Here is a 26583-nt window from a genome sequence, read left to right as displayed (position 1 = left end):
TTCAACTAGTTCTGCCTTGTATTCTGTGTACTGGCCACTTCTCCCTGGGAAAGCGCTGATTGAATCCAAAGAAGTGCCCAGAACTCTTGCCGATTTTGTCAGACTTCATTCTTGTGACAACCCCCTCACTGTTCTCCACTCTTGCACCTTCTCCCATCCAAGTCTCTTGTTTTTTCCTGTTCAGAACCCAGCAGTGATGTGGAGGTGGAGACCCACAGGAGCCCCGGACTTCACCTGAGCTACCTCAGGTATTGGGTCATCCTGGGAGGGTGGATGGGGAGTGATAGTCGATCTGATTATGTTTCTGTTGGGACTTCTTGGGTCAGGGTTAGATGAAGGGGTAATTTATCCTTGACTGGGTGATTTCCCTTTGAGTAAGTTATTACCTTGAACCCTGGTAGTGTAGCGGTTGTGTGTTGGGCTGCAAGGTCAGCACTTTGAAACCACCAGCTATTCCACTCTAGAAAGACCGGGCTTTCCACGCCCATGGCGGGGTACGGTCTGGGAAACCCACAGGAGTTCTACCCTGCCATATAGGGTTGCGATATCAACTCGGTGACGGTGACTTTGGTCTTCTCTTTTTACCAGGAGCCCTGGTGGCGTGGTGTGTGTACACACTAGGCTGCCAACCCTAAGGTCGTCTGCAGTTCTGATGCACCAGCCCCTCCTGGTAAAGGTTTACAGTCTCGGAAACCCACAGGGGCCGTTTTACTCTTGTTCTTTAGGGTCGCTGTGAATCGAGACCAAGTTCCACGGCAGTGAGTTTGGTTTTCTCCCTAAGGTCATCTCAGAAGGGGAGATAAAACATAACCCTTTTCCTTGGCTGTGTTATTTTGGGGTTACCTCCCTTTGGAGGAAAAGAACCATTGTGTTATTTTGGGGTTGCCTCCCTTTGGAGGAAAAGAACCTGTTTTACAGTAAAGATAATGTGGGGTCTCTGGTCTGGTCAGTTCACTTTTGAGTGGGTAGCTGCAGGTGAAGTTACGGCAATGGAAGTAGGTGGGGAGTAGAGACAAAAATAGAATTCCAAAGCCTCACATCCACTGCCATTGAGTTGATCTTGATTGAGGGGCCTAGAAGACAGAATTGCTCCTTAAGGTTTCCAAGACTGTAAATCTTTATGGGGCATACAGACTCATCTTCCACAAAGCATCTCAAGGGTTAGAACCACTGACTTTGGTGGTGAGCAGCTGGAAGCTTTATTGATCAAGCTGCTCTGCTCCTTAAAAGCCATTGTACTTAAGTGGAGACAATGTGAAGTTTTCCTTTTTGGACAACAGAGGGCGTGTTTGCCTAGGAAAGGCTTAGAATGTCAGACATGTGGTAGCCATCCTCTCCCAATCTTGTGGATGGAGAGGGGGAGGGGCAGGAGTGGGTAGACCCAGGGCAGTAGACTGACATTCCAGAGCTCTCTTGGGAAAGAGGAGACTTAAAAAGCTTTTATGGAGTCTATAAATAAAGAGGATCTTTATGGTGTGAAGAATGGTGTGGTTTGATGTCAGCGGGATCTTCCCATAGGAAAGGGGAGTAGGAAGAGGGTGTGGAATGAGGAAAGCAAGGTCACTTATTCCTGTAGAATTAACTCCTTCCTCCTACCTTGACCTCTTCACACATGGTTTTGCCCCGGTTCCCAGAGGTTGAATTTCCAGCTATAGAACTCGTGAAGGGGGTAGGAGGAGGCTGTTGTCAAGGGCTGAGAGTGTTGGCGGGTGAGGAGAGTCTACACACGTTTAGGAACTGGCAAGTCTTTTCTCCCAGGGTTTCTTGGGATTTGGCGATCTGGCACCTGCAGGACCCTCACCTGAGAGCCTGCTGAAGAAGGATTAAGGAATACTGTTATACCTCCAAATCCTGGCTGCTTGCCATCCAGCCCATTCCAACAGAGTGACTGCTGCACAGGGTAGAACTAACTGCCCCTTTAGGTTTCCAAGGCTGTAAATCTCTACAAGGGCAGACAGCCTCTCGTCTCCCTCAGAGCTGCCCAGAGGGTTCAAACTGCTGACCCTGTGGTTAGCAGCCCATTGCATACCCCAGTATGCCACCAGGGCTCTCGTTTTTCCACCAGCCTATGTTGGCCACTGTTCATCTCGGGGCTTATTTAGAGATGGACACTAGTTTTAATTTCACTTCCATAACTTTAGTAAGGTCAGCTCAGGAGGGGCGATAAACTCTAACCCGATTCTCTCCCTTCCCCCTCCTCAGCCAGTCTATCATCATTGAGATGTGTTGACTTCACCCCAGCGCCCTCCCTCCCTCCCTCCATTAGCCAGGCAAGTGTGAATCATTTTGACCCAGACCAGGTGCACTGGGCCTGGGCGGGGACTTCTGACAAACCAGCCAGTCCAAACAAGAATCCTTGTCCCTTAGATTGGCTTTCTCCAAAGCCCTTTCCTCTCGGGCTTCTCTGGGCTGCCTTGCCTGCCCTGCTCGGCACTGAGGAAGAGTGGAGGTCTGTCTCTGGAAGACTCCTGGTTGACACCGCTTTCCTTTTTTTTCTAGCTGTCACCAAGGGTGGCACGAAAGGGAAGCAAGCCCCGAGTGGGAGGGGAGCAGGATGCCTGACCGGGACAGCTATGCCAATGGCACTGGGAGCAGCAGTGGAGGCCCTGGAGGTGATGGCAGCGAGGAAGCCAGTGGGGCAGGGATAGGCGGCGCTGGGGCCAACTCAGATGCCATCTGCAGAGACTTCCTGAGGAATGTGTGCAAGCGGGGCAAACGGTGCCGCTATCGCCATCCGGACATGAGTGAGGTGTCCAACTTGGGGGTAAGCAAAAATGAGTTCATCTTCTGCCATGACTTCCAGAACAAGGAGTGTAGCCGCCCAAACTGCCGATTCATCCATGGCTCCAAAGAAGACGAGGATGCTTATAAGAAGACAGGAGAGCTTCCCCCTCGGCTGAGGCAGAAAGTGGCCGCTGGCCTGGGCCTCTCACCGGCGGACCTACCTAACGGCAAGGAAGAAGTCCCCATCTGCCGTGACTTCCTTAAGGGGGACTGCCAGAGAGGCGCCAAGTGCAAGTTCCGTCACCTGCAACGGGACTTTGAGTTTGATGCTCGGGGTGGAGGAGGAACTGCAGGTGGGGGCTCCGCAGGCCCAGTCCCCCCTGGACGACGTCATGATCTGTACGACATCTGTGACCTCCCTGACAGGGGATTTGAGGACCATGAGCCAGGCCCCAAGCGTCGGCGAGGTGGGTGCTGTCCTCCAGATGGCCCCCATTTTGAATCGTACGACTACAACCTGGCTCCATGCCGAGGAGTAGAGTGCAGGCTCTTGGAGGAGGAGAACGCCATGCTCAGGAAGCGGGTAGAGGAGCTCAAGAAGCAAGTCAGCAACCTGCTGGCCACCAATGAAGTGCTGCTGGAACAAAACGCCCAGTTTCGTAATCAGACCAAGGTCATAACCCTGAGCTCCACTGCACCAGCAACTGAGCAGACTCTGGCCCCCACTGTGGGCACTGTTGCCACTTTTAACCATGGCATCGCCCAGACTCACACTACTCTCAGCAGCCAAGCTCTGCAGCCCCGCCCTGTATCTCAACAAGAACTAGTGGCCCCCGCTGGTGCCCCTGCTGCTCCCCCAACTAATGCTGCACCTCCTGCTGCACCCCCACCCCCACCTCCACACTTGAACCCAGAGATCACACCACTGTCGGCTGCTCTGGCTCAAACAATTGCCCAGGGAATGGCACCCCCTTCTGTCTCCATGGCTCCCGTGGCTGTGTCTGTGGCCCCTGTGGCCGTATCCATGGCCCAGCCCTTGGCAGGAATCACAATGAGCCACACCACCACCCCCATGGTGACTTACCCCATTGCTTCCCAGAGCATGCGCATCACAGCCATGCCGCACTGATGGAGCATCTGGACACCCCCTGGTACCGCCTCCTGGGGCTGCGGTCGAGCAGGCCCTGTCTGCAGGGCTCGCTTGAACTGTACAAGAGACTGCAAGGAGTATGCTTCCAAGAAGGGGTTGGGTCGGTGTGTTTTCTCTCACCTCCCCTTCACGATGGTCGTCTTGTCCGTCTTCCTCCAAGCTTTCCAGAAGGGGCTTGCTGGGGAGTACAGACTGAAGCCAGCGGAGGGGAAGGACCGCCTAAGGGCATGTCTACTCTGTCCTCTCTTCACAGCACAGAATAGGTTTCAGCACTGGCTTTGGCAGAAGAAAACCAAAAACCCTACTGGGGGAAGCCAGGAAAGATTGGGAAGTGAATGGTCAGGAGAGAAGGCCCCTTAGGGAGCCTTCAGGCACTGCAGGGCCCAGTTGGGTTGGACAGCACAGAAATTGTTCCTGGGTCCCTGGGAAGGCGGGGACCATAGTACTCCAGCCCAAAGACTAGGGGAACATCTATCACTTTGGGCTGGAAACCCATAGGGCAGGACCCACCACTTTCCAAAGAAATAAAAGAGAATTATTTTTAACAAATGGAGGCATTGGAAACTTGTTTAGATGTTCTGTGTGGGGAGATGGGAGCAAAAAGTAGATGACATGCTAAAATGGGACGGAGACCCTACCCTCACATGGCATGTGGGAAGGAACCCAGCAAAGGGTAGAGGCCCGGAACATGACCAAGTAGGGTTCGGGGGAAGGTGCTTTGTGGGCTAAAACCACTGGAGCCACCTAGTCTCTTCTAAAAATAGCCCCGTTTGTCTCTGCTCTCTGTCTACAAGTATTATTCCCATGTTGCCTTGGTAACCAGGGCTCCTAGGGTCATTTATGAGGGCAGGTACTGAAGAGGGTACATGTGATGGGAATGGGATGGGACATAGTTGACAAACCCTCCCTTATTCAAACAGCAGGGCAGGTGGCGGTTGCCTGTCTGAGTTGTTGATGGCAGTTCATGTTCCTCCTACCCTGTCTTTTCCTCAGTGGCCAATGCCTTAATCCTTAAAGCCTTGGGAGGTGCTGAGAAAAAAAGTTCTTCTGGGGACACAAGCCTCAGGGTTTATCCCTTCCCTCTGCCTCCACATAGAACCAGAGGCGGCTTTAAATCCACTTAGGCTCAAAAGGCCAGGGCCCCAATAACCAAACCTCAGTTCCTCCTCGGCTCAGGGCTGGTGTAGGGGAAATAACTTGGGTGTCTAGTCCAATGGAAATAGTGTAATTTGGGAGTAGAGATTATGGTCTTGGGTCATGCTTCCCCACCATACCTCTTGCTCTCATGGCCAATTGATCACTTGAGTTACATGGGTTTAAAGCCTGGGTCAAGGCCAGTTATTTGGGGGAGGCGGGGGGCAATGGGCTAAAGACTAAAAAGTGGGCAAATATTGTTGTGGATTATAGAAATGAGACATTAACACATTTAATGTTGATTTTCTGGCAGTATCCTAGATTTTTAAGAGAGGTCTGTGAACATTTAGCAGAGAATATGATCATAGATACCAACCTGAATTCTTTCCCGTCAAGTCCTGACTTCTTGCTGAGAGGTAGGTTTGCTTTGGGGAAGTAGACCCTGTCTGCCCTACGTCAGTGTGCTCCAGCTAAGACCCCCAGGATGCACCTGTAGTTGAACACGTTGGATTTAATGTTCACTGCACCGACAGTGGACACCGTGGGAAGCAGTGGGGTCTCTCAAGAAGACAAAGATTTAGATTTGGGGGCAGGTTTGAGGAATACAGGGTTCATCTGGATTGGGGCTGTCAAAGAAGCAAGGATAATTCTGTGGTTAGGTATCTTTTACCTGTAACAGTGCTTCCCAGAGTGGATGATACCACCCCTGGGGGGCGGGGGTTTACAAAAGCAAATACTCAACACTTTATCCTGAATTAGGGGCTATAATAGACCCCTGGTGATGTAGCTGCTACCCTCAAGGTCAGCAGGGCAAAACTACCTTTCTTCACAAGAAAATGGAGGCTTTCTACACCTGTAAAGAGTTACAGCCTCAGAAACTCACAGGAGTAGTTCTACCCTGTTCTATAAGGTTGCTATGAATTGGAACTGACTGGATAGCATTGAGCTTGGTTTATGGGCTGTAATACAAACAGACAAATCTGAGGACCACTGAGTAATTTTTGTTTTGTTTTAAAGGGGGCAGTAGGCCAACTAAGTTAGAAACCTATAATCTGAAAGGAAAGCAGACGACCTAAGGTTATAACTGGTTTAAGAAAATCAACAAAAACCTCACACTGCCATCAATCAATTCCAATTCATAGTGACCTTATAGGACAGGTAGAAATGCCCATGTGGGTTTCCAAGATTTTGTGGGAGTAGAAAGTGCCATCTTTCTTCTGAGGAACAGCTAACTGTTGACCTTAGGGTTACCAGCCTGATACATAACCACTATGTCACCAGGGTTCCTGATGGCTATTGGGGGGGGGGGGGCTTGACTCATTAGCTGCAGTATTTGGGGGTTTGAACACTTACCTAGTCTGAGCTTAAAACTGTGAAGTCTGGTTGTGGTCTCATGTCGTCCTCGTCACTGAATGACCTTGTATAATGTTGGTGTTTAGTGAGATTGTGTGTGCCCTACAGGAGAACATAGCCTAACTGACAACCAGATGAACCCCTAACGACGGAACTGCCTGCCTTACGGTTAGCAGCCCAGCACTAACCCACGGCACACCCAGGGCTTCTTCGTACTGAGAGCATGTTTACCCAGCAAGTGCTGACCTCGTGCATTTGTAGTAAAGAAATCTAGTGATAATGCTACATATCCTTAAAAATAACAAATCAACTTAGATAATCAGACAAAACCCATTTTTCAACACAAGGAAGTACTAGATAATAGTCAAAGTCAATTGGATTGATTATAAAACACTGAACTCCCCCTGCCCCATTAAAATCACTTCCTTAGAAATAAACCTCAAAACTTTGGCACTTAAAAAAACAAAAGAAAACCCTGAACTTGTCTGAGGAATAATGTAGAGGTCCGTGTTAGTGGTAGTTGCCAGACAACAACCCAGGACTTCCAGTTGTTTACAAACAAGAAAATCTTGGTCCTCACGACCGCAGTCAGCAGATGCTCCTGAGCCTCTGCCGTTCTAAGGGCAGAAGAGCCCCGTGAGGGTGTGTGTAAACACAACAGTTTCACCTTGTGTTGTGTACGTGGCAACACCCCCCCCCCCCAATGCTGTCCATTTTTAGAGGGTTGGCTGGTGTAGCTGAAGAAAACTGCCCAGAGTCGTCTGAAGGGAGATCCAATAGCTGTTCTGTGTTGCCACTCAGGAAATGAATGAGGGCGTTCCAAAGGGTACTGGGTGCTCAATACAAGCCAAGGCATGGTGCTACATGTAGCAGCTCATTGACACAGTAGATGACATTATGCCCGTTTTTGCATCTGAGAATGCAGGGTTTCTTGGGTCTAGTCAGGTAGTCTGAGTCCAAACTTGGCCTAAGAAAGTTCTAATAAGCCATCCAAACATGGGACTACCACTTCGCAGTATCTGCAGAAATAACAGAAATTTGGAATCCCGTGGCCCTTTCTGGGTCCAGACTAGAATACCATATCTTTGACCTCTGACCCATAGGAGGCAATTACAGTTTACATATAAGTGCAGATTATATACCCAGAAAGTTTCAGCGCTGGCTTCACTTAGGCCCCACCCTTTAAAGACACTTCCTCTGACAAATGGCCATCCCTTCCTGTCCCCCACTTACTACTTACCACCACCAGGTGGCACCTGGGTACAGAATTGTCAGTAGGCGGGGCCCCACCCTGTTTACTGGTTCTGGTGCCTGCATTGCAGCTGCTGATCCTGTGGCTCCTGGGCCGGTGCTGGGACCAAGGCCTTCCTGAGGGTGATCTGTTAGCCCCAGGACATTCTCAGTAGGAGGGTCTGATGTTCTGGATGGGGTGAGGAAGGAGAGAAGTTTGGAAAGGAACCTTCAGAACCCCCCACCCTCATCTTTCTTCTAAAGTGTCAGTTTGTGGAGGCCTCCCCCTAGGGAGTCTCCTCAGTTTTGTTTTGTTTTTCTCTTGTAGCGTTCTGCTTTATCAGTTGGCAAGCAAATAATTCCTTTAAGCAACCGGACCCCTTTTCTAACTGCTCCCCTCTGGGGTTATGGAAGACAGACAGAAAAGTGTTGCTCAGAAATGTCTGCAAATTGAGTATTATCTAGAAGATAGCTAAATACTGCCGGCCACACAGTGGTAGAAAAAGGGAAGTGAGAGAACTAAGGGAGATGGGCACGGTCAGGTTTTATGCAGCTTTGATGAACCAGTCTGATGAAATCTATGCCCTGCAGTGAGATAAAATCCATCAGCTGCACATCCGGTCCCTCCCAACAGTCAGCCCTGTTTCCTGCCGCATCAGACAGAGTAACTCCTCAAACGGCAAGGCTGCCGCATTAGATGTCAAATCTAGCTTATGCCCAACCCTTACCGCTTGTGCTTCCAATTAGTTTTTAGGTTTCAAGGCAACACCCCACTTCTAAGGCCAGTTAATGAACCCAAATAATTGGCATTAATATGCTCTGCACTTTTCCTGAGCCTACACTGCTAGAACAAAGGAGAACTACCTTGTTTTTACTGTATTCCGAATCTTCCAACTCAAGCAAAGGAGAAACGGAATCTTCCCACTCTTGACTTTCTCCTCAGGTCAGAAAATTCTTCAAAAATGTCACCTCTTCTGCTGCAGTTGAGGACCCTTGGTTTTGGAGACAACTTTTTAAATTTTTTAAAGAGGATTTCGTTTTCCTCTTTTTTTCAGTAGAGTTATAGATGGCTGACTGACTTGAAGATTTTTGAAAAGAAAGCTTTACTTCCTCCTCCTCTGCTTCCTCCTCCCCACCCACCCCCACCAAAAAAAATTTTTTTTTAAAAAAAGGACCATTCCACTCTAATTCTCCGACTATGCGAGTTTTTTCCAAGTGCCTGTGTACACTACACAGACAAAGTAGGGAGCTGAGGACCGGATAGACGAGATAGGACATCCATGGCTTTCATTCCAAATCGGGTAATTTTTTTCCCTTTTCTAAGGACACTCAGGGGGAGGAAATAAAGGATGAAGTATATAGCCTTTCCGTTTGAAAGCGAAGGAAAGCTGACACATAAACACACAGGAATCCCAGAAACAAATATTTCCAAACCGTCAGTATGGGGTGGAAGGAAATCCTGACCTTCCAAAACTCCCCAAATTCGTAACTCGGGCTCCCACTACAACCGAGTAATTGGCGGAGGAGCTCTGCAACACGTCATAGCACAGGCACTCCAATCGCACGTGCAGGCAGCGCCTGGGCCCGCCTCTCTCCTTTAAACGGTGCGCCACGCCTCCTCCGCGTTCTCACCAATCAAATGCTGTCCTTTAAGGCCTTGCCTCCTCTCCCCGCCATCCCGACCGCCCATCTTGGCAGTCTAGTCCAATCCGGGAGGCCTTGCTCCGTGCAGTGCGCTCCCTTCCCCAAGCAGGAGGGGCGGAGTTTCACCTCTTGACTCCGCCTTACTCTACCGGCCTCCGACCAATCCGAGCCGGCAGGGGGCGTGGCCTGGAGGCCCTTCCCCCATCCTGGTGACCACGGTTTGCAGGGGGTAGCTGCCCCGCCGAGCAGGGGCTCTCCCGTTGCTCTCTGGGTCGGGCGGGTCCTCCCTGAGGCGGCACCATGGAGCGTTCTCCTGTGGAGGGATCCGGCCCCGATCCTGTGGGCCAGCCCTCAGCTCCCTCCGACCCCCCTGACCTGCCCCCCACTGCTCACACCCAGCCGGACCCCGGCGCCGAGGGCCAGCCTGCAGGACCCGGCGCGGCGGGCGAGGCCCTGGCGGTGTTGACTTCGTTCGGGCGGCGGTTGCTGGTGCTGATACCGGTGTACCTGGCCGGGGCAATGGGACTCAGCGTGGGTTTCGTGCTCTTCGGCCTCGCCCTCTACTTAGGGTGGCGCCGGGTCCGCGACGAGAAAGAACGGAGCCTTCGGGCAGCGCGGCAGCTGCTGGACGACGAGGAGCGGCTCACGGCGAAAACGCTCTACATGAGCCACCGCGAGCTGCCTGCCTGGGTGAGCCCCCGCCGCAGTCGCGGGCAGCGCGGCCCCTCGGCGCGGGGGCGCTCTGCCTGTCCCCAGAGGGAGCCCCAGCTGGGGGGCGGGGGCCGCGCCACTTGGGCACCCACTGCCGTCCCTCTCAGCCCCCGCTTCGCCGTTCCGCCCGGCCCCAGGACTTCTTCCTGACTCGGCTCTTGGGCAAAAGAGCAGTCGTGCCATCTGGGGCTCGGGGCGCCCTCCTAGCCCCGCCGTGCGGATGGACGCCGGCCTCTCGCGCCGCCGCCGCTCTGGGCATCCGGTCCCCTTTGGCACCCTGAGGGTGCCCTGGCCTCTCTCCTCCCCTAGACTTTTTACCTACTGAAGGCCACAAGGGTTTTGGCCCTTTCCCGCGCCCTCTAGGGATTCCCGCTGGGACCCACCCGCTGGGGAGCACTGCTTGGTGAGCCCGCACCTGGCGGGACCTGCGGGGTCCGGCCGGCGCCTGGAAGCCGCGGGCTGGGGCTGCGGCCCGGCGGAGGCGGCTGCCGGACAAAGGGCGGGGACGTGGTGCGCAAGGAGGGGAGTGCGGCTGCTGCAGTGCCCGCCGCCCCCACTCCGCCCCGCCGGCTCCACCTTTCCCTCCCACCCCGGGGTGGTGAAGGCAGGGACCCCGGGGTCGCAGCCTCTGAGTCCGGGCCCGCGCCCGCGGAGGGACCGGATGCTTCTCCCCGCCAGGCTGAGCCCGTTACCCAGCCCCGCCCTGCCCCGCCCTGCGGCCCCTCCCAGAAGAGGTACCCGGCCGGGGGTTGAGGAGAGAATGGCGGAAGGGAGGCATCGAAGTTGGCACTGGGCAGGCACAGCCCTGATTCCCAGCCCCCGGGCCGCAGCAGGGAAAGCAGGAGAAATGATCCCAGGGGATGTGTGGCCCGGGCTGCAACTGTCTTTGTTCCTCCTCCCCCTCCCCAAAGGAGGACACAGGTGGGAGCACGCAGGTGTCCTTCTTCGCAGGTGCCCTTCATCGCTGGGAAAAGGAAAGGGGAGAAAAGGAAAACCTGCTGGGGCCTGCGTGGTTGTTTAAAACTTTTTATTGCGAATTGTGTGAGGGCCTCCCTGTTTGCCTTCTGCCTGTGAGGAGCAGGGAAGGCTGGACTCTCCCCTCCCAGGATTCCCTCCCCCAATCTGATTGGACAGGCCCTCCTCCCCCAGCAGCTGTCTTTCCATAACTGAACTCTCCACAGAGCAACTTCTTGTGGCCTGCACCCTGTCATGTCCCCTTAGGGAGGCCCTTGACACTGACCTGTTTCCTCCAGTGTGTGTTTGGGGGGGGGGGCGGTATAGGCATCCCAGCCAGTACCTCAGTGGGAGGTCACAGGCAGTGGTGGACGCCTCACTCCCTCTGCCTTCCTGCCCCCAGGTCAGCTTCCCAGACGTGGAGAAGGTGGAGTGGCTGAACAAGGTGAGAGGGCTGAGTGTCCCCATTCTTATTTCTCAGAAGGGGGGCAAGGGGACGAGACCTTGCTATGGTCTAACTCTAGCCCCATCCCCACTGGTCTCTGTGGGGAGAATTCCGAAAGCAAGCCTGGGCTTTTCCCGGACGACCAGCGCCTTTTCTTCCCAGATTGTGGCCCAGATCTGGCCCTTCTTGGGCCAGTATATGGAGAAACTTCTGGCTGACACTGTGGCCCCAGCTGTTCGGGGATCTAATCCCCATTTGCAAACGTTTACATTTACACGAGTGGAACTGGGTGAGAAGGTGTGTGGGAGAAGGGAAAGCAAGGAGAGGGAGAAGATGGGGCTAGGAGGGAGGGGGTCCCCTGAGGGGCTGAGCTATTCCCTCCTCCCCTCCCCTCCCCAAATCCCTCAAGACTGTCTCTCTCTCCAGCCACTTCGAATTCTGGGAGTCAAGGTTCACCAGGGTCAGAACAAAAAGCAGATCCTACTGGACTTGAATATCAGGTACCGCCACTCACCACTCTTCCTACTTCCCCTCCAACAGGGTCCTGGCCACTCCTGGCTGCCCACTCCCCAGACAACTTGGTACTAACCCGCCTTCTCTTCCTTCCTAATCCCCAGCTATGTAGGTGATGTGCAGATCGATGTGGAAGTGAAGAAGTATTTCTGCAAAGCAGGAGTCAAGGGCATGCAGGTGGGGCAGGTGTCATGGCACCTCACAATAGGGCGGGCTCTGGGGAAGTGGGAGGTTTGAGGAAGCAGAGCTGGGAACTTCTGGGAGGGGCAGAGGGTCTCTTAGGGGGCAGGCTTTGATCTTCTCTTTGTGCTCCAGCTACATGGCGTCTTGCGAATGATCCTTGAACCGCTTATCGGGGACCTTCCCATCGTGGGTGCTGTGTCGATGTTCTTTATCCGACGCCCGGTAAGGGAAGGCATTGAAGACGGTGGGTAGGCATGGGGGCAGTGAGGATGGGGAGAGGGATGAGAGTGGGCAGCTATGGAGAAGAAATTGAGAAGGAAAGTGTTGGCAACCATTGGACATGTGTGACTGTGTCAACATATGACCCCTCTGCTCTTTCTAGACCCTAGACATCAACTGGACAGGGATGACCAACCTGCTGGATATCCCAGGACTCAGGTATCGAGGTTTTATTGAACACCTCCCAAGAGCTCCAGCCCTGAGGGCGCCATTTAAGAGACACAGAGCAGTAAAGTGTGCAGCTGTGTCTTCCAGGAGCCTCTGCCCTAGCTGGGAGGACACACCTGAAAAGGTCCACACTGTGATTTGGGGTAGGGTAGGGGGCTGAGGGGTGGCCAGCTCCGCAGGGGAACAAGGAAGGAGTGTGTGGGATGGCAACAAAGAGACCATAGATGGGAAATGCGGGTAAAAGTTCAAAGAAGGAACTTCCCCAGTAAACCAACTACCGCAGCGTTGGCCAAGCCCAACTTCCAGCACTTGGGGAGAGAAGCTATTTGAGGTGAGAGTCTCTTGAAATCACAGAAACAAATCTTTGAGACCCCTACTTTATACACATTTAAAGAAACCGTTTGATAAAGAAGGGCATTCCCTGTAGCGTGGGCCCTGTGCTGGCTTGGGGAAGCCCAGTTGAAATGTGGAGAAGACTGAATGCTGGGGCCTGCACTCACCTCCTGTTTCGCCCCATCCCGCCCCCCCCTTCAGTTCCCTCTCTGACACCATGATCATGGATTCCATTGCTGCCTTCCTCGTGTTGCCCAACCGGCTGCTGGTGCCCCTTGTGCCCGACCTCCAAGATGTGGCTCAGTTGCGTTCTCCTCTGCCCAGGGTATGGCCTCTCCCCCACTAGGCCCCTCCCTCAGGAGCCCAATGCTGGCCCAGGAGTTTCTCATTGTCTTACTCCTCTCCCCAGGGCATCATTCGTATCCACCTGCTGGCTGCGCGCGGGCTGAGCTCGAAGGATAAATATGTGAAGGGCCTGATTGAGGGCAAGTCCGACCCTTATGCTCTTGTCCGTGTGGGCACCCAGACGTTCTGCAGCCGCGTCATTGATGAAGAACTCAACCCCCAGTGGAGAGAGACCTATGAGGTGGGAGAGCTGAGGAGGGAGGCTGTGTGAGACGGGGCAGCCCGAGAGCATGCACGGCTGGAGAATCCTCACGGCACAGCCCATGAGACCCCGGTACCCCTGTGTTGTCCAGGTGATGGTCCATGAGGTCCCAGGACAGGAGATAGAGGTGGAGGTGTTTGACAAAGACCCGGACAAAGATGACTTTCTGGGCAGGTGAGAAACTGCTTGGGTTACAGTCGTGAAGTCCAAATGCCACCAAGGTCCCGGAGGGGATTGGGATCCTTCACTGGGCCTTAGAATCACATAGCATCTTCTTCCAGTCACTTCCCCGCTATCCAGGCAAACATGCAAATACTTCCCGAGTGCAGGGAGAAGGGGGTATGGGGTCTGCCATTGATTTCTGGGTGGGTGAGTGGAGGGCCAGTGACAGTTCCAAATTACGATATTCTTTCTTTCTCCCTCTTACTACTGCCTGCTCCCCCGACCAGAATGAAGCTGGATGTAGGGAAGGTATTACAGGCTGGAGTACTGGATAAGGTAAGTGGGAGACAGACACAGGGGGTCGTGTTCCTGTCCACTGGGCAGACAGCATGGTTCCTGTGTTGCCAGGGGCATTGTGGGTAGGGACTTGACCTCCACTACATCTCACTGTCTGTTGCCTCCTCCTCTAGTGGTTCCCTTTACAAGGTGGGCAAGGTCAAGTTCACTTGAGGCTAGAGTGGCTATCGCTTTTGCCAGATGCAGAAAAACTGGAGCAGGTACCCAACCTGAGATAGGAAGCTGGTACGGGGACTGGGGGAGTGGAGGGGACTGGAGAGACCAGGGCCTAACTGCTGCCGCCTCCTCCCCAGGTTCTCCAGTGGAATCGGGGAGTCTCCTCTAGACCGGAGCCCCCATCAGCTGCCATCTTAGTGGTCTATCTGGACCGGGCCCAGGAACTGCCTGTGAGTGGGGGTTCTGAAAGTGGGGGGACTGGGGAGCCCTGGACACGGCCAGCCACAGCATTCCCATGCCCTCTCTTCTTCAGAGCAGCAGTGCCCTTGCCTGCTTTGCCCCATAAGCAGTGATTTGCAGCTGAGCCACTACAGGGAAAGATTCTAATGAGAGCCCACCTCTGTCACCAAACGGGAAACACTGGAAGATGGCGATCACTAAATTCTCCACCCCGCCCCCCACCCCTGTCCCACAGCTAAAGAAGGGGAACAAGGAGCCGAACCCCATGGTCCAGTTGTCAGTTCAGGATGTGACCCAGGAAAGCAAGGTGAGGCCTGGACATCACTGTGTTACCAGTGTCACGTACTGAGGGCTGGTGGGCGGGGGCATTGAGGGCAGGGAGTGTCCTTGATGAGGCGCCCCCCCTTTCAGGGGATCCAAAAGTGGGGTTTTCCAGAGAAATGGGCATGGTGCTGTGGTCTGTACCCTTTGCCCCCTCCTCCTCGCCAGGCTGTCTACAGCACCAACTGCCCAGTGTGGGAGGAGGCTTTCCGGTTCTTCCTGCAAGACCCTCGGAACCAGGAGCTCGATGTGCAGGTGAGATCATCGGCGTGCACCCTCACCCCCACTCCACACTCCCCAAAGACCTTATGCTGTCTTCCCAGGTCTACTTCAGTCCCTCTCTCCACGTCTCCTTTCATGCCTATTTAAACCCCTGCACCCTGACTTCCCACCTCCCCGGCCCCTACCCTCTTATTTCTAGAGCAGATTTTACAGTACGAGTGAATTCTTAGAGTGTGCAAATTATGCCTCCATAAGATTGTTAAATTAAGCAAAAGAACATATTGAGCATCTGTTAGACATAGCGCATTATAAACACAGTAGCCGTCTTCAGAGATCCTGACCAGTTTCATAGTCAAGATCCAGATCCAGATGACCATCTGAGGACAAGATTGCCAACTCACGGCGACCCCATTCGAGCCAAGTAGGATTGCCCCAGAGGGTGTTCAAGAAGCAGAACACCAGGCCTGTCTTCCAAGATGCTCCGGGTGGGTTCAGACTGCCAACCTGTGAACTCATGGCCACCACTTAGCCCTTTGTGCTACCGAGTTGGCCTGCTATCCACAAGGCCAGCAGTTTGAAACCAGCCAGCCTCTCCACAGGAGAAAGTCGAGGCTTTCTACTCCCCTAGCCAGTGACAGTCTTGGAAACCCACAGGGGCAGTTCTCCCTTGTCCTACAGGGTCCCTGTAGGTCAGAGACTCAGTATCAACTGGGGTTGTTGGGGGCTGAAATCTGTTCTGACTCATGACCACCCCACACTGACAGCAGAAGTACCCCAGGAGGTTTTCTTGACTGATCGTCACAAGAGTAGATCTGCAGGCCTTTCTCCTGCAGAGCTTCTGGGGGGGTTCAAACCACAAAGCTTGTGGTTAGCACGTAACTGTTGCACCACAAGGGCTCCTTCCAACATTGATTCAGACTCGCCATCGAGTAGATTCCAATGGCATTCCTTCTGAGAGCCATAGTGAGGGCTCCCAGACTGTTCATCTCTGTGGAAGCCACGACTTCATCCTTCTCCCTCAGAGCAAGCAGCTGGTGGGTTTGAACCACTGAGCTTGTAGTTAGCAGTCCCAAACCTAAACTGCAGCATCACCAGGGCTCCTTCCAATGTCAACCTAACCAAAGCCCGCCGTCATCCAGCAGTCTGACTCACAGTCACCCTACAGCACAGAGTAGAACTGCCCCGTGGGTTTCCAAGACTTACAAAATCTTTTTGGGGAGCAAACACCTTTCTCCCTTGGAGTGGCTGATGGATTTGAACTACTGACCTTCTATTTACCAGCTCAATGCATAGCCCACTGTGCCTGCCACCCGAGCTCCTGAATATTAACAAACAGGACTAAAGTAGCCATGGTGTACTATGGAGAAAGCTACCAACTGGAATAGAGAGATTCTGTGGGGACCATTCTCCGAGCTTGGGGAAAGGTAGCTCTGGCGAGAGGGACTTTGTGAAGGAGGCAGGTTTATAACTGGGCCTTGAAGGGCAAGTAGAACTTAAAGAGCGAGAGGGAAGAGCGAAGACTCTCCCGGTAGCGGGGACAGAGTGAGCAACTCTGAAAGGACCCGTGGAGGGACAGGACTGGAAAGGTGAGCCTGAGTGAAGGCGTCATGAGTGGCCTAGAAAGACCTGTGGCCAGAGCCACGTTATAACTCCTCCCCTGCCTCCCTCTCCCGAATCGCTCTGCATCTCTTCTGGTACCTGCAGGTGAAGGACGATTCCCGGACCCTGACTTTAGGGGCACTGACCCTGCCTCTGGCTCGCTTGCTCACTGCCCCCGAACTCACCCTGGACCAGTGGTTCCAGCTCAGCAGCTCTGGCCCCAGCTCCAGGCTCTACATGAAGCTGGTGTTAAGGGTACGGAGCTGGATGAGCTGCAAGGGATCTTAGGAGCCAGTCTGTGTGGGAGGAGTTAGCAGTGTGGGAGGAGCCACCTAGACGTGGTGGGTGCGACTCGGGGAAGGAATGGGATGTGAGGGTGGAGGGAGCCCTCTAGAGATGAGCCTAGCAGGTTCCTGCGGTCCCTAAGCCCTCACACCCTTGGTCGGCTGGTGGCCAGCTGCACTCCTTGATTCCACCTTCACACCACCTCCCCAGATCCTGTATTTGGACTCCTCAGACGTATCCTTCCCCGCTGAGCCCGGGACGCCCGGTGCCTGGGACCTGGACAGTGCGAGCCCCCAGACAGGCAGTAGTGTGGATGCCCCACCGCGGCCCAGCCACACGACTCCCGACAGCCACTTTGGGACCGAGGTGAGTCTGTCTGGAAAGGTGCAGGGTCGGCCTGCCCACCCTGAGTGTGCACCCCTGTTTCTGGGCTGGCTCTGATTGCTCGCGGCTATGACTGCGTTTGGGTGCTCCCACGTGTGGCTTTTGCAGAACGTGCTCCGGATCCACGTGTTAGAGGCCCAGGACCTGATTGCCAAAGACCGCTTCTTGGGGGGCCTGGTGAAGGGCAAGTCAGACCCCTATGTCAAGCTGAAGCTGGCAGGCCGAAGCTTCCGGAGCCGCGTGGTGCGGGAGGATCTCAATCCCCGCTGGAACGAGGTCTTTGAGGTCAGAATGGAGTGCTGGTGTGCCTTGATCGGCCTGCGCCGTTCGTTCTTCCCCACGGCTCTGAGCAGGTCTAAAAGCCTCTCGGAGCCAGTCCCCAGGGGGCGGTCAGTCCCTTGCTGGAGGGCAGGAACGACCTCTTGTCTACACCATTTTCTCCCACCAGGTGATTGTCACATCAATCCCAGGCCAAGAGCTAGATGTGGAAGTCTTTGACAAGGACCTGGATAAGGATGACTTTCTGGGCAGGTGAGACGGAGGGAGTTGAAGTGGGCAGACAGGTGGGGGCCTCTGTAGACCCCAGGGAGACAGGGACGTCTGCCTTGGGCCTCACGCTTCCTCCTCTACAGGTGTAAAGTGAGCCTCACCGCGGTCCTGAACAGTGGCTTCCTTGATGAGGTGAGCGCGGGCTGGAAGGACCCCCTAAGTCTCAGTCTCATAGTCCCCTGCCCCCAGACCCTAACCGCATCGGCTTCCGCAGTGGCTGACCCTAGAGGATGTCCCCTCTGGCCGCCTGCATTTGCGCCTGGAGCGGCTGACACCGCATCCGACTGCTGCAGAGTTGGAGGAGGTAAGCGAGGACACTGGAGGAGGCTTCCAGCAGTTTCCAGGGCTTCGGCCTGGCTCCAAGCCCCAGTTCTCTGCTCCTCCTCTAGCCCTCTGTGCCTCCCCCCCCCAGGTGCTGCAGGTGAACAGCCTGCTCCAGACTCAGAAGAGTGCAGAACTGGCGGCTGGCCTGCTGTCTGTCTACGTGGAGCGCGCCGAGAACCTGCCGGTGAGATCTGCACCCCAGGCCCTCGACCCAGCTTCCTCACAGTGGGGCACTCCTGGTGCACACGAAGTAGCAAATGGGCCTGTCTTTCTCAGGGGGACAGTGGGAGGGACGGGGAGGACTATTTGTCCGTGGCTGCTAGCTGTGCATGTAACCTGGGAGGAGTGGGGGGGTCGGCCTAAGGAACCCCATATGTAAGACCTAATGGGGTTCTTTTTCTAGCTCCGGAAAGGTACCAAGCCGCCCAGCCCTTTCGCCACCCTCACTGTGGGAGAGACGTCTCATAAAACCAAGGTACCCGGGAGAGAAGAGGGACGGACAGCGGAGAAGTGGGTGAAGGGAGACATCAGACAGTAAAATATGACAAAATAATGATTTATAAATTATCAAGGGTTCATGGAGGAGGGGGTAGTGGGGAGGGAGAGGAAAAAATTAGGAGCAGGTACCAAGGGCTCAAGTAGAAAGTAAATGTTTTGAGAATGATGAGGGAAACGTGTACGAGGGTGCTTGACACAATGGATGTATATGGATGGATTGTGATAAGAGTTGTATGAGCCCCAAATAAAATGGGGAAAATATCAAGCTATTGGGAAATACTGCGGGCAGAGAATGAAAGGGGTGAGAGGAACAGAAGGGAGACTAGCCCCCCCCCCCCCACTGATCCTAACTCTGCATCTCCACCAGACTGTTCCCCAAACTTCAGCCCCTGTCTGGCATGAGAGTGCCTCCTTTCTCATCAGGAAACCCAGCACCGAGAGCCTGGAGCTGCAGGTACAAGAGGTTGATTCTGCCCCTGGTCGGGTGCTTCCCCACCCTGGGCCGGACACTGAACTGGGCACAGGACCTTCGGAAATAAGGGTCTATTCTGCTCTTTCTAGAGTACACACTCTCTTGGGGGAGAAAAGGGAGAAAACTAGCCAGAGATTGCTTGGGGGGGCGGGGTGGCACTGTGGGAGAAAACGGAGGGATGTGGGGGGCACAGGCAGGTAAAGGAGGAAGAAAGGCATTTTCAGATGACCCCCGAGCGTAAAGGTAAACAGGCCACGACCCAGAAAACAGCAGGAAAATGCTTCGGGCTGCGAAGAGAATGGAGGAAGCTTATTACAAACCAGAGAGGTGGGCTCGTGACCCTCCTGCCAAGGATTTTAAATTCTATCCTAAAGGCAGAGGACTGCGGGGCGACACATGCAGACTTGGCATTTTGGAAAGACCGTGCGGGGGACAAGGGCAAGCGTGGGCTGAGAAGGACAAGAGCGGGGCAGGCTGACCGTCCGTCACTGTCAGAAGCGGCAAAGGCTGCCTGAGCTCTGGCAGCTGTCTGCACGCAGAGGGTCAGTGGCCTAAGGCCCAGCCTGGGAGCAAGGTGCCATCAGCAACGCCAGGAGCGAGGGTTTGGGTCCGGGACTCCGGAGGAGGGACAGCTGAGAGGAAACATGCAGAAGTCAGCTCGACGCCCACGGTGGTGGGTTTCCCCCTCCCCGCCTGAGCACTGAGCAGAGAACCGCTGGCGACTGGACTGTCGTGCTGGGTGTCCGAGAGGCGCCTCCTTGGTAATTCAAGGACAGATGGAGGAGGAAGTGCAGCCGGAGTGGTAGGGCCCTCACCGGGCCCTAGTGGGCGACAGGAAGCTGGCCCGCCCACCCACCCGAGAATGTTCACCGCCAGCCTCCCAGCCACACGCCGTCTCTGACAACACCTGGAATCCCACCAAAGCCCGCAGAACTCGGAACGGAACTTGAGAGAGACAACCCGAGGAGCAGTACAAACCTAAAATGCAGCCACGCCAAGGGTCCCGTGAACCGTCCTGTAAATCGTCAACATATGTTTTAGATGTATCAGAAGTCAGGCGACAACACGGGGGGACGAGGTGCTCCCCACTGCGGAAGAAGTCATTCCTTGGGTGGGAACCAGGACCCGCCGTGGTAGCTTGAAAACTGCCCTAGCGTCTGGACGGTACTTCGGAAGATGTTCTGAGTCCAGTGGTGTGAGACACAGCACTCGCAGTGTCCTGTCATCAGAATTCTGGCTTATTGCTCGGATTTACGATGGTGGATGGGAACCACAGATGTCACTGTCATGAGAGGGGCCCGGGCGTGGCCACATGTTGCCAAGGGGTAAAATAAGACAACCAACACTGTGCTGACTTTGGAAACTAGCTAGTCACCGGCGAGTGGAGCCATGTCGGTGGCACGAGTGGAGTTGAAACCAGGTCCTGGTGGGCTGAAAGACGAGCCAAAGTGAAGCACTCAGGGCGTGGCGGGGAGGGGAGAGAGGTAAAGGGGGTGCAGACGCCCTCTTCTTAGGACCACACGGATTCTAACTGAAGCCACGGGAATGAGAAATAACGTCTGCTTCACCGTAGCCGAGGTCTGAATGTGCTCGGTCCGCCAGCTTTCACAGCCGGGAATCAGCGCAGGCACCCTCAAGTTGGTAGAGGACGACCTGGGGCTAGAGGCATAGTTTGTATGGGGACTCCGGCCAGAATGGGAGCCAGTAGCAGTAGCCTCAGGGAGTCCCATTCGGAGAGGGCATGCAGGAGGGCGGGCAGGAAACTCTCATTGCACGTTGCTGCTCTCTCGGCCATCGCTCACTGGCATGACTTGTGTTATCTGAGGGTCACATCACCCGTCTCCGGGCAGAAGCAGCCAGGAAGTTGGGGGTTGCTGACAGTGACCGTAGCTTCCCTGCCCTTCCCTCGCCAAAACCTCAGCCTGCAAGCACTTGGGCCTCGACCCGCCCATGGCCACCGAGTCCCTTCTGACTCATAGCGACCCCATCCATCTAGGATTCCCAAGGCTTTGTAACTCTGTACACAAGCCGGCAGCCTCCTCTCTCTCCCTAGGAGGGGCTGGTGGGTTTGAAGCGCTGACTTCGTGATTAACAGCCCAAGTCTTACCCAACAACAGCAGGATCGTCTTTGTCCCGTGACCGGCATTCTTGCTGCTCCGCAGGTTCGGGATGAGGGGGCTGGCGCGCTGGGCTCCTTATCGCTGCCCCTCTCTGAGCTCCTCGTGGCTGACCAGCTCTGCTTGGATCGTTGGTTTTTGCTCGGCAACAGCCAGGGGCAGGTGCTCCTGAGAGCACAGCTCGGGGTGAGTGCCAGGAGCTGGGTGGGCAGGCAGCGGGAGGCCCTTGGCAGCGCATGGGCCTCTGAGGGCACCTCACAGCCCGCTTGTCTGCCTAGATCCTGGTGTCGCAGCACTCGGGCGTGGAGGCTCACAGTCACAGCTCCTCACCTCTGGGTGAAGAGACAGAGCTGGGCGGGGGCTTCCCTCACATCACCTCCTCAGCCCCAGAGCTCCGGCACCGCCTAGCACATGTCGACAGGTAAGGGGCTCAGGTGGGAAGATGGGATGTCGGCAGGAAGGTGGGATCTGGGTCACAGCTTCCTTGGGCTCCGCCTTCTTCCAGGCCTCTCCCCCTCTCTCCACAGTGCCCTGGACCCTCCGGCCGGGCCTCTGGGACAAGTGAAGCTGACCGTGTGGTACTACAGCGAGGACCGGAAGCTGATCGGCATCGTCCACAGTTGCCGGTGGGACCCTGCCCTTCCTCCCCTCTGGGTCCCCCGGCCCCTCCCTCCCCTTGGATTCCGTCACCGCTTCCCTCCCGCTGCAGGGCTCTTCGACACACTGGCCGCGACCCCCCTGACCCCTACGTGTCGCTGCTGCTGCTGCCAGACAAGAGCCGGGGCACCAAGAGGAAGACCGCCCAGAAAAAGAGGACCCTAAATCCTGAATTCAATGAGCGGTCAGCGGGCACCGAGCTGGAGAGGGCAGGCTTGGGGTTGGGGGGGGACACCTCACCCTTAACATCCAGCTCCTCCCCAGGTTTGAGTGGGAACTGCCCCTGGATGAGGCCCTCCGGCGGAAGCTGGATGTCTCCGTGAAGTCCAATTCCTCTTTCATGTCGAGAGAGCGGGAGCTGCTGGGGAAGGTGAGCGGGCGAAGCTCTCGGCACAAGGCCGTAGTCCGTGCTGGAGGGGGAGCCCCCGGAGGGGCAGGGTGGGTATTACAGAGGGTCTCGGTGGTTTGGGACCAGGCAAGTGTGCTGTCAGGACCAGTTCTTTGGACATAATCACAGTAACACTCCCCCCACCCCCAACACAGGTGCAGCTGGACCTCGCCGAGATTGACCTTTCCCAGGGTGCCGCCCAGTGGTAAGCATCTGGATGGGTGGCGGGGAAGGGTCTGGAGAAATCCGGTCCCGGGAAGAGAGGTCAGGGTGCCGTGCCAAGTGCCAACCTCTGATTCTATGAAGCACGGGGGTCTTTGGGTGGTGCCTCCTTCCCAGGAGGGCACAAGAGCCCTGTTTCCACCTGAGCCTTTTCTCTCCTTGCTTCCACAGGTATGACCTCGTGGATGACAAGGAGAAGGGCAGCTCCTAGGAGCTCAGTTCACCAGCCTGACTGTGCGCTGCCTCTTGCTACATCACCTCCCGAATGTGATGAGCTTAAAGCCAGGGCCCCAGGGCAAAGCCCCGGCACTGCACTGCACGGTGGGCCCTCTGACCTCCCAGGCCCGTACTCGAGCCTTTGCCTGACCAAAGAGAGAGACCATGAACTACTCTTTACTGCACGGCCTTTATCCTTCCGGGCTCTTGGGCAGGGACCTGAGCTGGCTATTTCCTGCTCTGCCTGCACTTTGCTCTCCACTCCTCCAAGCCCCCCAGGGCCTTCTTACCTGTGCCTGGCCACTGGCAGCACTAGCAGTGGCCTCAGCTTCAGCCAAATACAGCTCCTGGAGAGCTCGCCTTCTTCCCTGCTGTGATCAGGGAGGGCGGGCGAGGACGGGTGGGAAGGTGGGCCAGCCGTGAGCATCTTGGATGACTGCATGTGGTGAATGGAAAGCAACTCAGGCCCTATGTCAGGTTCTGTCCCCACTCTCCTCAAGCCTGCCTCGAAAAATGATGCCCGCCATGACGGCTGGGGCCAATCTCCTGACTCCCTCCAGTGAATCAGGGATACTTGGATTTTACCCAAGCCTCTAAAAAGGGGTATGACAGTCTTGGAGGGACAGCAGGGACAGTTATTTGTCCAAGTGCCTAGCAGCCTGTCAAATTATGATTAGAATGGAATCTGATCCTCTTAGTTTTTGCACCAACTCTGCCAGTCCCCTTGTATCTTACAATAAACATCATACTCCAACCAGCTGTGGCTCTTTTCCTGAAGGACGGGGAATGAATGAATCCACCCTTCCCATCAGATGTTTATTGAAAAAAAACAGTCAAAACCCCTTATTCAGCCCCCTGGGAGTGACTTGTGTTGCTTTCATTAATGGCCGGCTCCTGCTGGGACCAGCAGGAACAATGTAGGTTTCCTCCAAGGGTGGTGGAGGGACTCACGTGAAACAGCTGCCACTGAGTTTCTGGTGGGGCCGTTCTCGGTCACAGGGAAGTCTGTTCTCCGTCCAGCTTGTCTGCTGACTGCGTGGTCCCCGGTGTTCGCGGAAACCTGGAACCTCAGTGGCACTGCACGAATTCCGTGTCTCGGGGCTGTCAGGCCATGCTCAGCCGTGTCCGAAAGGGTCCGGGCCTACCCAGCAGTCGGTGCAAGGAGAAATAGGTTATGCCCATTCCCATCTGCTCACCTCTAACTCTGTGACTTCTAAGACCCATCCTGTGTGGGGGGAGGTCAGATGCACAGGCATTTCCCCCCAGAGGACAATCAGTTGCCAAACTGCAGTGGGACCTGCTCCCTGCCTCTGGGGACAATGGACAAGCTCCTGTAGGCAGAGTTTTCACCCTACTGATAATGGTTCCTATGGAGACCCAGAGACCAACCCCTCATTACTGTGTAACCTGTAGTGTAACCCCTTCCTGTGATGTATGTCTCTACCTGTAATGAGTGGGCTGGCATGCCCCCAAAAAGTATATAGACGTGGGTCAGCAATATAGATCTCTGACCTCTTTCTCTGGGCGCTCTCTGGCTCCCCTCTCTTCCCCCTCTCCTCTCCCTTGCTCCCTTGGCCTCTTTCCCTTCCCCCTCTCTCCACGTGGACCACCAAGCTGGCCTGAGGTGAGCAATGCTACCATGTGATGTGTCTGACTGCATTATTGTAATATCTCTCATGCTCTCGATGACTTTAATATATGTATATATGCCTCAAACGTACAATTGTGCTTACTGAACCGGTGGGTAGTAGCAGCGGGTGGGGGCTAGCACCCCAATCCCCCCCATCACAATTTAATACTACAGTCCTGCAACTGCAACGCTTAGACAGAAGCCATGCCCAGCACGTCTCACTACTACGTGAGAATACTAGGAAGTTCAGTTGACATTCCCGAGTGCTGTGTTGGCATTATTAGCAGGCTATGCAAACCCTTGGTGGGCCACAAGCACCTCATTTGCATAGCCCCTCCCCATCATCTGATGGGAGTCGGAGCCTTGCCGGAAAGGCCCTATTAAATAAAGCAGCTCCCTGCACTGCAAGATTATATGAATTTTCTCCACTTTCGCTAGCATGTGTTTCTTGTACTCTACAACACTAGAGGTTGTCATTTAAAGGTCTTGCTAACCGATGCACAACGTCTTTCCTACTTTGTTGCAATGTTGCTGCTGTGTTTCCTCGCTGTCAAACCACCTACCAACTGCCATTTCTTTTTTTTAAGGTTTGAAGAGAGTTTAATGAAGGGGGATACTTCGGAAAACAAATCCAAAGGGCCTTTATCTAGTCTAAAAGGCCCCAACCGTCATTTCTTACTGTGTATTTTGTTATTAATAAACCTCTCTCCAGCAGTAATCCCCACTACTTCCCAATTTTCAAATCTTGGATTGGGATTCAGATAAGAGTTATGAAGCACTGCACTCGGTAAATACTACTGAAAATACCACGGTAAGACTGCCCTAGAGAACTGAAAACCAAATAATGGGTAGCGTGACCAGGCAAGCACAGTAACTGATGATTATGAGGATAAAGGGTCTGAGGACCGGCACCCTGCCATCAAGTCCACTCCAAGGCCTCGTGGCCCCTGCAGGGCAGGGTAGCGCTGCCTCTGAGGGTCTCAGACAAACTCTACAGGAAGAGAAACCCTTGTCTTTCTCCCACGGAGCTGCTGCAGGTTTCCAATTGCTGACTTCTGTTAGCTGCCCAATCTGTAACCATTATACCACCGAGCCACAGTATGGGAATTCCAGAACAGTGAATTGTGCTCATGTGGAGCCTGTACACGGATCAAAAGGCAGTTGTGCAAACAGAACATGGAAATACCGGATGGATTCAAAATAAGGTGTGCACCAGGGTCGTATCATCTCGCCATACTTATTCAACCTGAACGCTGAGAGGCTGGATTATCTGAAGAACAGTGCAGTGTCAGGCTTGGAAGAAGGTTTACCACTGTTCTTGCTGAGAGTGAGGAAGGCTTGAAGCACTTGCTAATGAAGATCAAGATCATAGCCTGTAGTATTAAATTAAAATGGCTATAAAGGGGGTGGGGTTGGCGCCCCACCTGCTGCTAGAACTCACTGGTTCAGTAATACTACTTCTGGGTTCAGTAAGTACAATTGTACGGTTGAGATACATAAGTATTATATTAAAGTCATCAAGAGCATGAGAGATATTACAATAATGCAGTCAGACACATTACATGGTAGCATTGCTCACCTCAGCCCCGCTTGGTGGTCCACGTGGAGAGAGGGGGAAGGGAAGGAGGACAAGGGAACAAGGGAGAGAGGGGTCAGAGAGAGTCAGAGATCAGAGAGGTCAGAGAGAGCTCTATATTGCTGACCCACGCTTATATACCTTTTGGGGGCATGCCAGCCCACTCATTACAGGTAGAGACATACATCACAGGAAAGGGTTACACTATAGGTTACACAGTAATGAGGGGGTGGTCTGTGGGTCTCCATAGGAACCATTATCAGTAGGGTGCAAACCCCTCCGACAGGAGCCTGTCCATTGTCCCCAGAGGCAGGGAGCAGGCCCACCCGTGGTGGGATGAGACAGCAGTCTGGCAACTGATTGCCCTCAGTGGGGGGAATGCCTGCGCATCTGACCTCCCCCCACAGTAGCCTTCAGTATGGATTGCAACTCAATGTTAAGACCAAAATCCTCACAATTAAACCGATAGGTGTGGCAGTTACATAATCTCCTGTCCATTTGAGCGAAGGGGTGGAGTCTAGTCTTCAATCAGGTTGGCTTGGTTTTTTAAATACAGGAATGCAAACAAGAAGTCACGTGTTTTTAAGGCCAGTTAGATGGTTCCACAGTTCCACCACCTTCCCCCACACCCAGCTCAAAACCACTCCACCTGGATCACACTCTGGTTCCTGTCCCCACGGCGTACTTCAGTCACGTCACCGAATGCAGCTCCACCACACGGATGTCCGCGCGTCCCCCCTTCCTGACGGCTCAGTGGGTCACTGGCAAAAGGCCCAATGA

General features: G+C 54.5%; 2 protein-coding genes across 3 annotated transcripts; both read left to right on the top strand.

Moving 5' to 3' along the window:
* The first annotated feature begins 164 nt into the window (after nucleotides 1-164).
* On the top strand, nucleotides 165-4440 carry ZC3H10 (zinc finger CCCH-type containing 10). The gene is made up of 2 exons (XM_013004138.2): nucleotides 165-248; nucleotides 2500-4440. The coding sequence occupies exon 2, from the start codon at nucleotides 2555-2557 to the stop codon at nucleotides 3851-3853; it is 1299 nt and encodes a 432-aa protein (XP_012859592.1). The 5' UTR covers nucleotides 165-248; nucleotides 2500-2554; the 3' UTR covers nucleotides 3854-4440.
* On the top strand, nucleotides 182-23354 carry ESYT1 (extended synaptotagmin 1). Of its 2 annotated transcripts, XM_045289563.1 has the most exons (32): nucleotides 182-248; nucleotides 9804-9925; nucleotides 11304-11345; nucleotides 11508-11642; nucleotides 11772-11845; nucleotides 11963-12035; nucleotides 12174-12263; nucleotides 12424-12479; nucleotides 13023-13146; nucleotides 13231-13407; nucleotides 13520-13602; nucleotides 13878-13926; nucleotides 14061-14147; nucleotides 14241-14333; nucleotides 14579-14650; nucleotides 14833-14919; nucleotides 16591-16740; nucleotides 16981-17136; nucleotides 17263-17439; nucleotides 17603-17685; nucleotides 17787-17835; nucleotides 17918-18007; nucleotides 18116-18211; nucleotides 18431-18502; nucleotides 18893-18979; nucleotides 21160-21300; nucleotides 21393-21535; nucleotides 21642-21740; nucleotides 21824-21955; nucleotides 22036-22141; nucleotides 22315-22364; nucleotides 22553-23354. In XM_045289563.1, exons 2-32 carry the CDS (start codon nucleotides 9899-9901, stop codon nucleotides 22590-22592), a joined length of 2940 nt encoding a protein of 979 aa, XP_045145498.1. In that variant the 5' UTR covers nucleotides 182-248; nucleotides 9804-9898; the 3' UTR covers nucleotides 22593-23354. The 2 variants fall into 2 exon arrangements, with proteins under 2 accessions (XP_045145498.1, XP_004700622.1); XM_004700565.2 differs by lacking the exon at nucleotides 182-248 and having other exon boundaries at nucleotides 9491-9925.
* The last annotated feature ends 3229 nt before the right edge of the window (nucleotides 23355-26583 follow it).

The sequence above is a fragment of the Echinops telfairi genome, unplaced genomic scaffold, assembly GCF_000313985.2.
Source record: "Echinops telfairi isolate 266 unplaced genomic scaffold, ASM31398v2 ScPeMD7_2;HRSCAF=8, whole genome shotgun sequence".
Lineage (NCBI taxonomy): Eukaryota > Metazoa > Chordata > Mammalia > Afrosoricida > Tenrecidae > Echinops > Echinops telfairi.
This window is presented reverse-complemented; position numbering and strand designations above follow the sequence as displayed.